The 16,683-nt window shown below is 40.1% G+C and overlaps 4 protein-coding genes across 4 annotated transcripts; 2 read left to right on the forward strand and 2 right to left on the reverse strand.

Annotated features, from left to right (window-relative positions):
• Positions 1 to 453: 453 nt before the first annotated feature.
• Positions 454 to 1,946, reverse strand: LOC131328762 (cytochrome P450 71D11-like). The gene is made up of 2 exons (XM_058361663.1): positions 817 to 1,946; positions 454 to 663 (listed from the first exon to the last, which is right to left on the reverse strand). Exons 1-2 carry the CDS (start codon positions 1,300 to 1,302, stop codon positions 454 to 456), a joined length of 696 nt encoding a protein of 231 aa, XP_058217646.1. The 5' UTR covers positions 1,303 to 1,946.
• An 847-nt stretch (positions 1,947 to 2,793) lies between these two features.
• On the reverse strand, positions 2,794 to 5,653 carry LOC131329654 (uncharacterized). The gene is made up of 3 exons (XM_058362921.1): positions 5,338 to 5,653; positions 4,763 to 4,822; positions 2,794 to 3,355 (listed from the first exon to the last, which is right to left on the reverse strand). Exons 1-3 carry the CDS (start codon positions 5,566 to 5,568, stop codon positions 3,044 to 3,046), a joined length of 603 nt encoding a protein of 200 aa, XP_058218904.1. The 5' UTR covers positions 5,569 to 5,653; the 3' UTR covers positions 2,794 to 3,043.
• Positions 5,654 to 8,238: 2,585 nt separating this feature from the next.
• On the forward strand, positions 8,239 to 11,187 carry LOC131329652 (pectinesterase QRT1-like). Its single transcript, XM_058362919.1, has 5 exons — positions 8,239 to 8,726; positions 9,501 to 9,696; positions 9,779 to 9,982; positions 10,529 to 10,764; positions 10,906 to 11,187. Exons 1-5 carry the CDS (start codon positions 8,416 to 8,418, stop codon positions 11,051 to 11,053), a joined length of 1,095 nt encoding a protein of 364 aa, XP_058218902.1. The 5' UTR covers positions 8,239 to 8,415; the 3' UTR covers positions 11,054 to 11,187.
• A 699-nt stretch (positions 11,188 to 11,886) lies between these two features.
• On the forward strand, positions 11,887 to 12,668 carry LOC131329656 (uncharacterized). Its single transcript, XM_058362923.1, has one exon. It carries the CDS (start codon positions 12,079 to 12,081, stop codon positions 12,463 to 12,465), a length of 387 nt encoding a protein of 128 aa, XP_058218906.1. The 5' UTR covers positions 11,887 to 12,078; the 3' UTR covers positions 12,466 to 12,668.
• The last annotated feature ends 4,015 nt before the right edge of the window (positions 12,669 to 16,683 follow it).

Genomic DNA, 16,683 nt, shown 5'->3' on the forward strand with positions numbered 1-16,683 from the left:
ATGGCTGATGATGAATCCATGACATCAACAAAAAGTAATGAAGAAGATAATAATCTTTTCGCTTGTTTAGCAGGGGAATTTCAGGATGCCTATGAAGACGATGGTACTACACCAGCACCTATACCAACTTTAGGTGATTTTTGGGACAGCATGACCGAAATGATGGCGGAACAACTGTCCTCTTGCAAAGGAAAAGAGAAAAACCCAATAATGTTCTAATGCGACCAACCAACTTTCGGTGGAAGATTCCAATCATAGAGTAGGAACTCAATTATGGAGTACTTTACACTCAACTTTAGGTGGAAGATACCCGTGACGATGGGGCCCAGAGCGCACCCGGCGAATCTCCATCTTACTTTAATTTGAGTGTAATTTCATTGTAATTAGTTTAGTATTTCATTTGAATTTCTTGTAAGAGTCCTCTTTGTAATAATAAGGTCAGTTTCCTTCTGTTCATCCTTTTGTACATATTCTTGTACTATATTTGGTATGGTTTAAGTATTTCAATTCTCCTGGGCCAGTTTCGTCGACGTTGCCTTTGCCATCGAAAACATGCCTCACTTCATCTTGTGCCTTCTGCATGATCCTTGGGTTTTTCATCATTTCCGACATGGCCCAGTCTACAGTCCCAGCCGTTGTCTTGCCCCCAGCAGTGAAAATGTCCTGAAATTGGCAAAGTTGAGGTAAAAATTGGCATTTCGCTTCTTTCTTTCTTTTTTTTCGTTGCTAGACTAAGTAGATCAAGTAATGAATCTATGAATGCAGAACAGTACACTCCACTATTCTATGTAACTGTACCAAGTAAACTCTACTAACCAGGATAACTGCCTTGATGTTGTTGAAAGTTAAGGAAAATTCATTTGACCCACAGTCATGGTATTCCAAAAGAGCATCCACCAGATCATCATCTTCTCTTCCCTTGCCACTAGCCCTGCGCATTTTGTGTTCATTGACCATGATTCCCATGATCCTATCTGCTGCTTCATGAATTTTCACTAGTTTGGACCTCGGTCCATTGACGTTATGAAGCCATTCCATACTAGGATACAAATCGGCAACATTGAATCCGCCGGCCAGCTTTGAAGCTTCCTTCACAATTGATATGAATGCTTCTTGATCTTTGAATCTCTTTCCAAAGGCAGCCCTGGAAGTAATTTCGAATGCGAATGAGTTTCGTTTCTGTGTAAGGTTGACGGCTGATCCTGCATCCAAAGCGATGGATCTAACGACTTTGGCGCTTCTTCGTGTCTGATTGTTTGGAACGACAAGACACGTTGGCGGCTCAAAAGCTCTGTTGTGCATATTTTCCGCAGTTGTCTCCAGTACGGACCATAAGGAGCAAAGGTAAGGTTAGTAGAGTCATAAGACACAATCCTTGTCGCGATAATGCGAGGCCTCGAAGCTAATATGATGTCGTGTGTTTTCATCACTTCTTTTGCCATTTCTGGTGATGAAACAAAGATAGCAAGAACTTCACCAGGTTGAAGGCTCATCACAGGCCCATGTTTCTTGGCCAAGTCTCTTAAGGCATGGTGAGGTAAAGAGCTGGCTATTTGGTGCAAATTTCCTATGAGAGGTAGCTTCCATGGCACAGGGGGAAGGTTTGAAGTTGAGTTATTGGCTTTGGATTTTTGAACTAATTCTAGCAAAAAGGGTACAAAGAGTAATGAGGTAGAGAGGATTGAGAAGGAGAGCAATTGAAGCTCCATGGGGCAAAAAAGGAGAGAAGTTAGTATAAGGGTATTCTTTTGGGATGATTGATGAAAAAGCTTTGTGCTATGTAACATATTTATATTGACCAGATATGTTCTGAGTTAGGGTGGTACTTTTTAATTGAGTAATTTTTTTTTCTAGCTGTGGACTATTTGGTTCTTTGTTTAAAGAGCAATGTTAGTGACACCGTATTTCGAACAGATCCAAAAAGTCAATAGACAAATACGAAACCACCCACCAATTAGAAATCTTGACAACTTCGTGTAATCCTAGTTACCTTTTCATTGCAAGATTTTTGCAATCCAGAAATGACAATATCTGGTTGAACTTAACGGTTCTAGACTTTTGTCTTCCTACTCCCTTTTACCTCGGGCTTTCGTGCCCCCAATGGCCCGACACTCTGACAGCAATATCTCAGAGGCTTATTCCTATGAACTATCATACACACTCCATGGCGCTCGTCGTGTTTTATTCCAAACACCATCCTTTGGGCACGAATTAGTCAAGTGCAACCGGAAGGGGTTCGTGTTTTATTCCAAACACCATCCTTTGGGCACGAATTATGCAAGTGCAGGCGGAAGGGGTTCGAATCTTTCAGCCTACTCTTTTGTTAAGTTTTAACTTTCGTTATAGTCATGTTTAGTCATTTGGTGCACTCTCTGCCGGCTTGGATAGCCACGTCTCTGGATACCGACGTCGCTATCAGCTGGGGCCGTGAGGAGGACAGGATTAGACTTTATACCTCCCGCAATCCAAATAGACGTGCAACAAATACGAATTCAAGCTTAAAACTATCTCCAGATGACATCTCATTTCCAATGATAAAAGAAAAATTTCCATTCAACAACCGAATCAAATATTTCTATGGAAACAAACATTCTACTAGAGATTGCATAACGATGTTTGAGATGAAGGGGTTGGATTTCACAGCTTTCATTCTGTTACGCTTAATTACCATTTTGCCCCCCTACAATTCGTCCGTGCCCTCACTGTACTACTTTATTGTCGTTTCTTCATTGATGCTTGTGAGGCATTGATAGGTGCGTAAATACGCCCATTTACGTCTATGTACAAATTACGTGATGAAAATCAATACAACTAATTACGGGATGATGATGAAAATCACATGCCATGGTGAAGTATCATAAAATTGACATTGACAAGTTAATCACAACTATGACAAAAACTTCGAATTCACCACATTTGTCGGACAGTAGCAAAGCTCTATGAGGAAGCTGGCGCAACCTCTGAAAGAGAGGGTTGACGTAAAACGCTCTTCTCCGGCCAAGTGTGACCGTGTGGGTCTGATTGAAGCCGCAGCAGTGCTTTCTCAGAGCTTGACTTCCACATCTACCCCAGGAGGAATGTCAAGCACCATCAAGGCATCTATTGTTTGGGAAGTCGGGAATAGAATATCAATCAGGCGCTGATGTGTTCTGATCTCAAAATGAAACCTGGCGTCTTTGTGCACGTGTGGAGATTTAAGTACGCAATAGATCCGCTTCTTGGTTGGTAATGGCACAGGACCAATGGTCTTCGCATCAGTTCTCCTAGCGGCATCCAATATCTGCTTGCATGAATCCTCTATCAGCGGCACCCAATATGACCTCAGTTTGATCCTAATCTTTTGCTTTGGTGCACTCTGAACACATTAAAAAGATACTAACACGTCAGAATGTCACTAAATACCTAATTCAAGAAAAAGAGAATGAAATACTCCTAGTCAAGACAAGAGGAGAAGCATGGATTGCACGCCTTGTGGCTGACCTATATATACATGGAATCATGGATGGTCTATCCATGTGAGTGAATGTGATGTATTTTCTTCGACACATTGGAGAGAATTGAAGGGCCTTTTACCAAACTTTCACAATTGTGCTTTACCTATATACTCAATGGAAGATCCAAGGGCATTAAAGCCCAATCCAAGCACCACGTCAAAGGACTTACTTCAAGGTGTGATGGCACCTTCATAGTAATAGCAGTTCTGTAGAGATTACTCAAAATAGTTCCTTCAAGCAGCAGATAGTTCATGGGTTACTCCTAAACACACTCATCAAAGAAGCTAAACCTTACAGAATAACAACTACATAATGTATTAAAGTATGGAGGGGGAAGAACCTTCCAACAATGATACTTCGAACTAGGAACCTCATGAAGTTCTCAGTTTTGCAGCCCATGGCATATGGTACAAGATAGTCAGAAATTCTTAATTCTACGCACTAGCAGAAAGGAGCAAGAGCCGTTGGCATAAATCTTTCTTCAAAAACTGGTGACCCATCCAAATAATAAGCTTTCAACTCTTAGAAGAACATGATAAGGATTAAGGCCTCAAAATACTCAATCAGGCTATGGTTTTCTGCATGCAGTTCATGAGATGGCTGGCCTTAATAGTTTACATCAGCAGGGTTGAGAAGGAACCAAATGTATGTAAAGCTGTAAAGGCTCCCCACAACAACACAAAATCACATCTATTAGAGAAGAAATTCTCCAAACTTTGAGGGTTATAGATGCCAAACTTTGCATGACAAAGCCTAGGTGCAGAGAAAACATTAACGTACCTAAAGAATAGAATGATCACCATTTTAGTTTACAAGAAAATGGTAAGAGGAATAGATATAATATCAGCTTAATTTTGCTCGGCATGATTTTCATTCATCCAAGATGTTATACCAAATTGGTCTGCTTGGAACCTTGAAGGGAACAACTTCCAACGTATCCAATGCAAACTAAGGGCAACTTTTTTCATTCTTTCTTTGTTCTCTTGTATATTGCCCTTTATGACTAGCATTCTTGTACTCACCTCAAATGTCAAAACACATTCAATCCATGTTTATAAAGCAGAGAGGCAAATGTCTACCAAAGCCAAGATGTGAAAATTACTCTAGTAATTAAACCAATTCCAGAACATAGAACACACACTCCCTGTACATGCACACTCCCTTGTTTTTTCACCAATCCACAGCGGAAACATTCAACATCAAGATATGATTTCCCTTTTCCCTATCATTTCTCAGCAACCAAACAAGGCATAAAGGAAAGAAAGTACCTTGCCAATATCGATCCCAATGCCAAGCGGAGAGGACACAGGAGCCTCTGGATCTTCAACCTGAACAACCCCAAACAAACGTAAATAACCTCAATTCAAGAACCAACTGGGCTAGCTCTAGTGGCAGAAGAAGGATTTGTGTCTAGCAGGGGCTAAAATCATGTGTATTTTCATATTAATAATAAAAAACATACTTTGTAAGTATACATTGCTACTCATAAAAATATACTATTTTATAAGTATATATTGCGACTCGTGAGGGCTGAAGGAGAGACGATATTATGTGAGTTTAATTTTATGCATGCAACCTAAAAAGTGATTGAGAACATCAAATTTTGGGGATCTTTACCCCACACATATAGGCATTTTAAGAAAAAAAATTGCACTCAAAGGACTTGCACAGGCTAATCCATAAAAGTTTTCAGTTTGGGCCTAATATGATTGTGAGCTTATGTCCCGTCAAATGTAATTGATATAAGTACTTGTATTCTTCCACCGCTTGTAAAAAAAGAATTTAAAAAAACAAACTAACTAAATTTGAGGATTTTAAGAGTATATATAGTAGAATAACAGACCTCAATGGGTTCAACGGAACCGGATTCATCACCCAAGGCTTCTTCGACATCCAACATTTCAGGTGCAGCGAAAACCCTAAACGTAGAGGGCCGAGAGGGTTTTAGGGCTTTCAGCGTAGGAGCACTTGATGGAAAAGAGAGTATAGAGAGCTTGGGCTTAGCAGCAATGGCGGAGAATTTGGGTACCGGAAGTGATGGACATATCGTTGAAGATAGTGAGGAGACAGCCATTGATATTCTCTCTCTCTCTCTCTCTCTCTCTCTCTCTGCTTTCTGGAACGTTATCCAGATAAATTTTCGCGGAAACGGAAAAATGGCCGTAGTTTTGCCTAGTCCAAATGGGGCGAAGAAACGGGCTCGTACATGGGCTCGGACACGGGCCCGATAAAACTTCATGCCCAATAGCCATTCTAGCGAACCAAAATCCTAAATCTCCAAACAAGGTCTTTCAAATTTTATTAACAGATAATAAGTATTAATAGAAAAACTAATGAAGTATAATTCTGGCTAAATATTTTGCATATAATTATAGGCAAGAAGATTTTTTTTATTAAAAATATGAGAACAATAATGATTGAATAATATGGTAAACGCTTTCCGTAATTAGCAAATTTTAGTTTAGCTTGATGAACGCAAACCAAAACTCCAAAAAATATTGCAACCATGCAAGGGGAAGGGGAGCTAGGCCTGTTGTGGTTTTTTTTTTAATTTTTGGTAACTAGGCATGTTGTGCTTTGGGACACAACAACCTGGTTTGACTCCAAAATCGTTTCATCCCCAAGGTAAAATTTGATCTGTACGGTTCATTTTGTGGAGAGTAATAAGCTAATCATCTGTGCAAAATAAGAATGGGGCATGTGATTTTGGGGATGTACTTCAAGATAAGGCTGTCCTATTGTTGTTTGAAGGTCACGGGTTGAAGTCGCTAAAACATCCTCTTTGCATGTAAGGGTAACACTATGTACATCATCAACCCTAAATGGGTTGTTGTAGTGGTTAATCGACTTGTTCCAGCGGGGCTTACCACCTCAAGGTTGCAGGATCGATTCTCCTCGACAATGATTTGTCCTTGGGGCCACATCACCTCACGCAAACACGTGGAAAGCGCTGTGAGAAGAGCTGAAGAGATTAGTCCGATTCATTCGGACACTCTTCATTCCCCAACAAAAAAACACTATGTACATCATCCTTTCCCAGACCCCGCAGACCATGAAGAATTTACTCAATTGAATGGAATTGATCAAGAACAGTAAAATCATATCAAGAACTAGAGAGAAAGAATCCTAAGATGTAGAGAGAGAGAGAAAAACTCTGTGTGGAGGGAATTGCTCGGCGGAGCGAACCAAGTGATGGGCACATCATAGTGACTAGTCACCCGTGGGCTTTAAGGGTTGTTTGGTCCGGCGGTGCATGGTGTCCATTATGCTTTTGCAGGACCAATACTGCCAAACCAAGACTATTACTGCCGTTCCAAATCTGTCCAACGAAGGAACCATGGACCTGGATACGGGATAGTTGGGTATGGCCCCCTGTTCATCGGCCTCGTGCCAGATCAGTTAACACTACAGATGTCCACTAAGTACAGCCGGGCGATACCGACCGACAGAACCTTCAACCGCCGAGCCACCCCTACCCCCTGACTTGAAGAGGAAGTCAGGAAGAGTCGGGTAGGTGTGGCATCATTTCCACTATTGCAGGAACGGATCACGGAGATTGAAGCAAATCTTGGATTGCAGAGCCTGATTCAGCACCACGATTGGCGGACCAATCATCGAGCGCGTGGAGTAAGCGCGTGGGTTGATCTCCACGCTACCTTTTCCTATAAAAGGAGGAATCCCCCTTTAGAGAAAGGTAATGAACTCTTCCCCTCTAAAACCCTAAACTACCTAGAAAATATCCTTTTCCCTCTCACTGACTTGACCGTTCCAGTGCCTATCCCAGACTCCCACGATCCAGGTTGGGGCATTAACGCGGGTGTTACTTGTGGAGGAATCAATCGTACCCAAGACACATTAACCTAGCCACCTTTCCATCCAAGGTTTGTCGGAGAAAGCTCAACTCCACATTCTATATTTTCCTTTTTTCATCCTTTTTCCCTTAATCGTGAAATACAATGAAATCCAGTACATATAAGTCCTGCTTTCAACCACTATCTAACCAACCAATAACAAACCATCTTACTCTCCACTAAACCATACTCAACTAACTAATGGCTAACTAATCAAATGGTGACGTGGTAGTGGTGGAGCTCTAATCTGCTACATTAGACTCCTTCACACTTTTCCAGACCCACAGACGCGGGAGCTTTGTGCACTTGGTACGTCCCTTTTACTTCAAAGTAATTCTGTTTGTTCAAATAATTACTGGTGTGCGCTCGACTTGATTTTTCATATAGATATTCTACTCGTCGAGCACTGTTAATTTATACTAAAATTTTTGGGTTCGAGATGAATTGATCAGTTTTGAAGGCACGGCCAAAGCAGGCTCTCTCATCACAAGTTCCAAGACAAGGGGTTGAATTTTATTAAACGCGCCTGGCTCTGGAAACGGAACCAGAGCCTCTTTATACGTTCACGAGCAGCCCAACTCGCCGTGAGTCGCACCCGTGATTTGGACACCAACACTCTCAGCTGAAGAAGCATAACCCTTTGTACTACTACTCTATCGAAGTTATATCGCTTGAAGTTCCATAACTACTCTTCCAAATCTCTGAAATTAACTCCCCACTACTACTATGACTCTCTCTCTCTCTCTCTCTCTCTCTCTCTCTCTCTCTCTCTCTCTCTCTCTCTCTCTCTCTCTCATTTTAAGACTTCAATAATTGCTTTAACTTAGCTTTGTGTTTTCCTACCCCAGTCCATATATATACCAAAAAGACCACCTTTCTTACTATGCACTGGTTTTTCAAATAAATTTTGGAGTCTTCTAGTGAAGTACGCTCCCACATTTATGACATTCACTTCATTCACACCACCTTAAATTATCCAAAAAAAATATTTGTACCTTCACTCTCCATTACCTTGCAAATTCAAAACTACCCACAAAGAGAACGCCAAAGACCAGGGGAACTACTTAATAATGGCGGTTATGGGATCGTGGGTTTTCCGATTACTCGTTATTGGGTCGACTTTTTTGGCGTTTTGGAGTGAAGTTGAAACGGTTTACGCAGAGGGAGAAGGAAATTTGGTGGATTTCATCACGTGGAGTGACATGAAGGTGGATTTGAAAAAACAGAGGCTGGATTTGAGGGATGGATATAACAGGAGTCGAGTCATTGTAGTTGATCAGAGTGGAAAGGGAGATTCAGTTACAGTACAAGGTGCGGTTGATATGGTTCCGATGAATAATTCTGAAAGAGTGAAAATCTACGTTCTTCCCGGGATCTACAGGTGTGCTATATAACTGTGGATATACAAAACATGTACTATATATATACTGTATGTATCAGTGTATAAGCAATGCTACCAACACAACTGCGTCAGGGCTGTTCGATGCAGACGAGTCCACGTGCATTGAACGACTCCATTTGTACGCAGTTGTGTCCGGAGTCTGTTATAAAGTTATGTTTGTAGAATTCTTGCAGTGTATATCTATGATTCTGACTGGTGTTTGGAATAAACTAGTTGTTTCACCATCTGAGAAACTCAGGAAGTTTTAACTTCTTTTAATGTTGTGGAGTTGAATTCGGGACATGGGGACCAAAAGTAGCAACATGGGTATTGGAAGTTATTAGTTTTGGATCAGTACACTTTTTGTGACAAAAAATATATTTTTTCTTTTAGAAATTTGTGACAAAAAAAAATTTTCTTTAAGAAATTGAGTTCTTTTCTAAACAGTGTCTCAAACTCTTTTTTTTTTTTTTTTTTTGTCACTGCGAAATACATCAGTGGGTTAGTGAGTTAGTTGTTAGGGGGAAGAGGAAAGGGAGGCCACCACATGAGTGGGGTAAGCGTGGGAAACGAACCCAGGCCAAATAAACGGGGCAAAGGGTGCTCGACCAATTGAGACACCGCCTATATTCAACAGTGCCTCAAACTCAAGCATGGTTTTTGTTGCGACTAGGAGTGCAATGTTTGTACACTCTAATATTTCAAATTCCAAATTATTGAATATTTTTCTGAAAGATATACAAAATACTTTCTTTTCTTTTCTTTTTCTTTCAGGGAAAAGGTGTTGGTTCCAGACTCCAAGCCTTACATTTCATTAATCGGAGTCGAAAATCGAACTTCGGAAACCATCATCACTTGGAATGATAAAGCCTCAGACAAAGAAAAGGATGGAAGAGAACTGGGGACATCTAGATCAGCTTCTGTTGCCATAGAATCTGATTTCTTCTGTGCAACTGGAATCACCATCGAGGTACAAATCATACCTGGATACCGTTTCGGGTTATAATTGTTTTCACTTTTGATTTTGATTCTAAGTTTCTAGTCTTTTGCAGAATTCAGTGGTTGCTGTCCCCGGAGCTCATGGGAATCAGGCTGTTGCATTGAGGATAAAAGGCAATAAAGCTATGTTTTATAGAGTGAGGATTTTGGGGACACAGGACACGCTTTTAGATGATTATGGATCACATTATTTCTACCAATGTTACGTTCAAGGATCCATCGATTTCATATTTGGTAGTTCAAGATCGCTGTATCAGGTATCATCGTATTTAGATCTTCAATTTGTTGAGGAAATCGAAAGGGAAGTGCTTCTTTGCTATCGTTTTCAATTTCCGTCTTCATTTTTTGAAAAAAAAAAAATACTCTTATAAATCTTGTTTGGCTAACTTTCCGGGTGATGCTGCCATGCTCTTGGTCCCTATAATCGTTGTGCTATATTTCAAAGATTAAAGTTCTTTTTGCCAAGCCAAAAAAAAAAAAACTTGTTTGGCATACTGTTTATAGAAAGGTTTCGCAAATGGGGCTGACACTGGAAGGTCCCATCTTGGAACTTTTCATTGTTGTGCACAAGAACTAAGAAAATGAATGGAGCTGCTATGAACTTTTCGTTGTTTTTGTTTCTGGAAAACGAAAAGGAAAATGGCAAAAAACGAAAACAGTTCAGACATACATTACATATTTTCTTCTCTCTCTCCATAAATCCAAGATAAAAACAGAAAAAAAACAAGTTTAAGATCCTCACTACTTGCGACTGATTCTTGATGATATTCCTTAAAACTGGTGTTCTGAATGTATTGAACCAGGAATGTGTTCTTCACTCAACAGCTCAAAGCTATGGAGCAATTGCAGCTCACCACAGAGACACACAAGAAGAGGATACGGGGTTCTCTTTTGTGAACTGTACAATCAACGGCACTGGCATGGTCTATTTAGGAAGAGCTTGGGGGGACTACTCGCGAGCAATATACTCCTACTGCGTTATCGACAGTGTAGTAACTCCATCCGGATGGAGCGACTGGAATCAACCGTCCAGGCAGAAGTAAGAATCTCATCAGTCAGCTCTTGATTTAAGGAAAGAAACTGATGTTTTAGACTGAACGAAAATGTGCCTACAGAATATGTTAGTTACCCATTTGATAGACGAAATGTATAATAAGTCAAGTTTGTCTGCATTTTGTAGGACCGCGGTGTTTGGGGAGTTCCAGTGTAGAGGCGAAGGAGCGGATAGAAAGAAGAGAGTGGCATGGTCCAGGTCTTTCAGTTATGAGGAAGTTAGGCCTTTTCTGGATATGACTTTCATTTCTGGAGAGCAATGGCTGAGACTATAGAACTATTTTAATTTCATGTGTTTCATTCATTCTGGATTCAAAGCAGGCAAATTAGGTTTTGGGGATGTGGGGGCATTTCTTAGGCCAAAACATTGAACATCTGGAACTGAAGTTTTGAGCATTTGTCTACTTCATGTGAGGTAACCATTTCATAATTTTAGATTTGGTGGACAAGATAAAGCTCAGCGAACGGATCCACAGGAAATGATTCCAGCATCGTAATTTGACGGAATAATCGCTGGGGAATATGAAGCTCAGTGAAAGAAAGCATAGATTAAGAAAAAAAAGATTGAGAAAATTATTCTAGCACTACAAGCGGACTTATGTAATACTATTATTCTAAAATTATCTGGGTCCGAACCCAAGCCCGGATATGTTGGGGCCCAACCCGTTTCGATTTATTGCGAGAGCTTAATAGGTTTGGACCGGACTAATTTGAGCCCGATTATTTAAATGACGCTCCAGACCGGGCCAAATTTACACCCCTAATCGGGAGGAAAAAGAGTTGAGATATGGCAGTCTTCTTTCCTTTTTAAAAGGATTTGATATTTACACTTCTTTCTTTTTAGTATTAAAAGTGTATTTTTTTGCTAAAAAATTAATAAAAAAAAAGCACGTGGATATAAAAAAAAGAGAGGTGTGTAAATCAATTTGATAATGCCAAAACTGTTTTTGTTAACGTCAAAATTTCAGTGCATAAAAGTCTTGTACACTGCACATAGTACAAGCGTTTTATACACTAAAATTTTGACACAAACAAAAATTATTTTGGTATTATCTTCTTTTTTCTTTTCTTTTTTAACAAACAAACGCAAATAGGAACACCTGCCTTGTAGTCATTTGCCCGATTCCTAGAATACTCCCACAACTCTGTCACCACGTCTCTCTCTCTCTCTCTCTCTGTCTGTGTTGCAGAGTCCAATTCAACCTCCAATTCCCCCGTCCCTTCCTGCCCATAATCATCTACCATCAACTTCATCATATGGGCCTGGTCGTGTTGCGTAATTCCCCGCTAGTTTCTGTTTATGTCTGAGAACGACCGATCCGACGGCATTGTTGTCGGCGGCGGTGATGGGTCCGATCGGAGGGACGATGATCGAATTAAGGAGGAGACACGAAATGGGTTCGGATCGAAATTGGGAAAGGAGAAGCGTGTTCCAAGATTTCGATTCAGAAAGAAAAAGAAGGGTTCTTCTAATCCTTCTCCTTCGACTGTTCGCAAATTAGGTAATAATTTTTGCTGTTTTAAGCAAACCCCAACTTTGGATTCTCCTGCCGATGCGTCCCCAACGAGTGACCCAAACAGTCCAGCGTTTACTCATGAGTTGTTGAGGGATTTGATTGAAAAGAATGATTTTTATTCCAAAGAATGCAATCACCACCGGGATATAGATTGTGTAAAAGGTAATTGAAAGAACTCATTAAATTCTTTTCTTGTATTGGTATTCAATTTTATGTACAGAATTGTACAGTTGATTTTTCTGTATCCAAAGATTGAGTTGTGGTTTTCTTCTGTTGTAAAGTTAGTTCGTAGTGCTCTGATTTGGGTTTTTTGGCTTTTTGACTAATGTGCAAGGTACTGATGATTAGTATGAGTAAATTTTCGACTTTGCTATCTTGTTCTTGTTTGTATTTATGCCCGTGAAAGGTGGGAGAAGAGTGATTTTGTTACCAAACGATGCGAACCTGGTTTGGATATAGATTGTATGGGTTAGAATTGAAAGTACATAAGAAATGGGCGGCGATTGAGTTTTATTCGATTGTGGATTCTTATTCTTAGTGTAGAATAATGAAATGTGGTGATTCAATTCTGTCGCGTCTTTCCACCGGGTTTGTCTTGTAAGACTTGTGTGATCTTGTCAATTGTTAAGTTATCCTATCGAATAATTTACTGAGAAAAACAAAATATTTTTAGAGTTGCTTTCTATTTGTGAAACTCAAAAAGGGATTTAAAAACTAGGTTATTCTGTGATTGTATCGTATTTATGTGAATGAAACCGGACTGTTATGTCTGGAACATGCTCGACACTATGGGTGGTCTTGAACGTCATTTGGGGAAGAGGGTAATACTGCATTGTCGGAACGAGGACCACGTAGCTTTGGAATGCTAGTTAAATTGAGTTAGAAGGCGATTTGGGTAGGTGGAGCTTGTGTTACAACTGAGGGCTAAATACCATGAGATCAAAATGTTCTTAAATTAGCTAGAGATGAGTAAATTGGTCGCATTATTATATGTCCTTACATTTGTATTTTGAGAGGGAAATCCTCATTGCAGCATAGGGTTCAGTAAAGAAAACATTGTTTTGCCTTGCATCTAGAGCCAAAGATTCTACTGGATTTTCCTGACGAGCTCCTATTTTACTCGGGGTGAGTTGTCAGAGAGGTGATCTGGTGATTAAGAAACTTAAGTAGGGAGACCAAATATCAAGACGCGCAATGCAAGTTCACTTTAGTCGGCCTTCTAATGCCGCAGAGGTGGAATGTGTTTTGCAAATGGTATTCAATACTGTAAGATCAATATGTGTTAGTTTAATGTTGTGTGCCCAAAGCAGTTCCAAAGCATTGGCATTTCTTTGGTTGTATCAGACTGTGAGGGGACTTGTATGAGGTGATTTTTCTGATTAATTTGAGTTAAGGGAATTGGTCATAGTGTGGGTAGTGACAGGTTTAAGTTGTATTTTGGGAGGAAATTCCCCATATCAGTTAGGCGTCCGGGTAAATTATAGATGTTGGTCGGGTTGAATATCGAGAAATTCGGAACATGTTCAATGTTAGTTAGAAATGAACTCTCCGGAGGCTAAGTGTTTGAATGGAATGAGATCAAAGTGTGCTTAGGCTGTGAGCCTGTTTTCTAGAGAAATTGAAGGATTTCTGTCGTGGAAGACAATACAGCGGACTTCTTCTTTAATTACTTAGGAGTGTGCCTAGGCTGTGAGCTTGTCCCGAGTCCCAGCAGATTATTTATACTTTAGGAGGGGAGTCTATTACCATATCAATTTGGTTTTGCATGGCCGTGCAAGGTATGCAACACGATTTTAATTTCAGACACAACGTAACTTACTAGATGTTGAGTGTGTCTTAGTTGTACGAAGCAGGTGTAGACAGTGTTCTAAAACTTGATGCTCGCTCTGCCAGGCACCTTGGAGCGAGTACTGTTAGTCGGCGAGTACTCAATGAGTAATGCCCACCGAATAGGGGATTAGTCCCCTCAGCCCCTTGGAGCGAGTACTCGCCGAGTACTCGGCGAGAAATACCGAATTTTAGAACACTGGGTACAGGGGGAAGCCAAGTCCTTGTAGCGCCCCAAAAGGGCTGTAATGTGCAGCACCCAAAGGCCCCGTCACCAATTTAATTTGGCAGTCCTTTACCATTTGCTCTTCTCCTCCCCCTTTCTCTCGCGTATCGTACAAAATGTGGTGTGAAGCTCATTTTGGGGTTTCACAAAAATAATTTGAGTCGTTCAATAAAAAAAATTAATTTGAGTGATCTGGTAAAAAAAATAGCTCAACCAGATAATTGTAAATAATTTATGTAATTTTTTAATTTTTCATTCAAAATTTAGGATCTTGAATACTGAATGAATCTTGGAAAAAAATAGAAAATTGCGTGCCCAATATTTTCATGATCCAAATAACATATATTGTAAAGCATGTTGAGAAGAGTAATTATTAAAAAAATTATCTTGATCGAACATCGATAGGTATGCTACACAATTTTAATTTATGACCTCTGTATTGGAGTCTTTTGATTCGAATGGGTTATGTACTAATGGTGGAAAAAAGATATGAAGGTGTAATGGTCTAATATGTGACAATGGGCCTTATGGTCCTATTATGTGGTTTATGACTGAAGTTTGGGCCTTTCTATTAGCGAAAATGATGGTCCAGTACATGTTTTGATAATTAATATCTGTCAATGACATTTTTAATATTGACAAATGTTCTCAGTATGTTCTTGACCGGTATTAATTATCAAAATACGTCATTGGCCGTCGTTTTCCCTTTCTATCTATTATGTAGAGCACAACTTATTTTTTGGGCTTTTTTGGAAGTCTTTTGATTGGGCCAATAATATGTTTTTGGCTCATTTAACTAAAAACCGACCAAACCCACCCAATCTAACCAAACCAAAACAAACCGAATGGTTTTCTTAAAAAGTACTACCTCCGTTCCAATTTAATTATCACTTTTGAAAGTTCGTGTCACTTTTCAATTGATTATATTTTGTAATTTATAATGCTTTAGGTAATTTTGAAAACATTGTATTATAGAACAAATTGAGATCTATCAAACAAGATCCATATTAGATATAAAATTCATTACCAATTTAAAAATATAACTAGTTTTTTTATCCAGTAAAAATAGAACATGGACAAATAAATTGAGACGGAGGGAGTACATACTACAGTAATCGGTGTTGAGTTCTTGATATTAGAAAACCGATTTCATCCCTTTTGGTAATGTTGGGCAGGACAAGTTGTGTACTTTTTGACATAAAAGAGAACTTCACTTATATAAAGCATGATAATACAAGGAAAAGGAAAACAAGAAATATTACAACAGTATTATCACAAATATGAATGAAAAAAACAAACGCCGCAAAACCTCCATAGCCAAAGGTATCATTAGGCTCTAGTAAGCAAGTAACCTTTTAACGAGCCGCAATAACTCAACCATCCTCCAATAAGCAAGTAATCATTCAACGAGCCACAATAACCCAACATCCGATACCAAAGCCTTCTCAAACCAAACCGCAACCAAAGGCTAAATGGAACGCGCCCATTAAATCACGGCCGAAACAGATGAAGAATATGAGACTAGTGCTTGCGATAGAGTGAAATGTGGATGAGAGTGCCCATGTGCAAAAAAAGAAGAAATGACACCACCGAAGGAAGTGCATGAGTGAGGTGAAACATAACCAGTGACTACAACCAACAGACCTGGGAAACAGGAGAAATGACCGATCGGGACGGGAAGGGGAAAACTTCTCCGAGGGGACGGATCGGAACCAAATAGAAGATAGGGAGGACTGATCGGGTCACACACGGCTACCACGCACACATGCAAAAGGTAAGAACCCCAAATCTCAACAAAAAACAGAAGCCGGGGCCCCAAAAATAGACCCAACGGTAGCGGGAACAATAAACTCCACATGCAAAAGCAAAACATAGTCACAGAGAAACTAAGAAGACTACTCTCTGCATCTACTGCACTTTAACTTGATCCAGATGCAATCATTGATCCACCATCCATCAGAACCGGAAGGCGGCAGGGGCGGCGGCGGCTACGGCAGGGGGCGATGGCTAGGAGACAAGTTGTGTACTTAAATTGCCCCTTTACGTCAACAATAACGCTCTCTTTAGGGTAGGGTCGATTTTCCCCATTCCCAGGTCATTTTTCTCTCAGTTAAATTTGAGAAGAAATTTTTGGGTGCCGGGTGGTGTCCTAACAGCGTATTCGGGCTAATCAAAAGTATGTTAGACGATCCAGATTGAAACCCTCTTATCCCACCACTCTCTCTCCTTTTTCTCTCTCCAAATCCGAAGCGTTTAAAATTGAAATAGATGGTTCGGATGCGCTGCTCGGGCATTACGTGATGCTTTTTTGATAGGACTATAAACGAACTAAGCA

The sequence above is a fragment of the Rhododendron vialii genome, chromosome 6a (genome assembly GCF_030253575.1).
Source record: "Rhododendron vialii isolate Sample 1 chromosome 6a, ASM3025357v1".
Lineage (NCBI taxonomy): Eukaryota > Viridiplantae > Streptophyta > Magnoliopsida > Ericales > Ericaceae > Rhododendron > Rhododendron vialii.

Coding starts and splice junctions, on each gene's coding strand:
- LOC131328762 (XM_058361663.1), bottom strand. CDS start 1,302: ATGCACAACAGAGCTTTTGAGCCGCCAACGTGTCTTGTCGTTCCAAAC. Junction 664..816: donor ACATCAAGGCAGTTATCCTG/GTTAGTAGAGTT, acceptor TGCCAATTTCAG/GACATTTTCACTGCTGGGGG.
- LOC131329654 (XM_058362921.1), bottom strand. CDS start 5,568: ATGGCTGTCTCCTCACTATCTTCAACGATATGTCCATCACTTCCGGTA. Junction 4,823..5,337: donor GTTCCGTTGAACCCATTGAG/GTCTGTTATTCT, acceptor GGGGTTGTTCAG/GTTGAAGATCCAGAGGCTCC. Junction 3,356..4,762: donor TTGGGATCGATATTGGCAAG/GTACTTTCTTTC, acceptor TAATGTGTTCAG/AGTGCACCAAAGCAAAAGAT.
- LOC131329652 (XM_058362919.1), top strand. CDS start 8,416: ATGGCGGTTATGGGATCGTGGGTTTTCCGATTACTCGTTATTGGGTCG. Junction 8,727..9,500: donor GTTCTTCCCGGGATCTACAG/GTGTGCTATATA, acceptor TTTTTCTTTCAG/GGAAAAGGTGTTGGTTCCAG. Junction 9,983..10,528: donor GTTCAAGATCGCTGTATCAG/GTATCATCGTAT, acceptor GTATTGAACCAG/GAATGTGTTCTTCACTCAAC.
- LOC131329656 (XM_058362923.1), top strand. CDS start 12,079: ATGTCTGAGAACGACCGATCCGACGGCATTGTTGTCGGCGGCGGTGAT.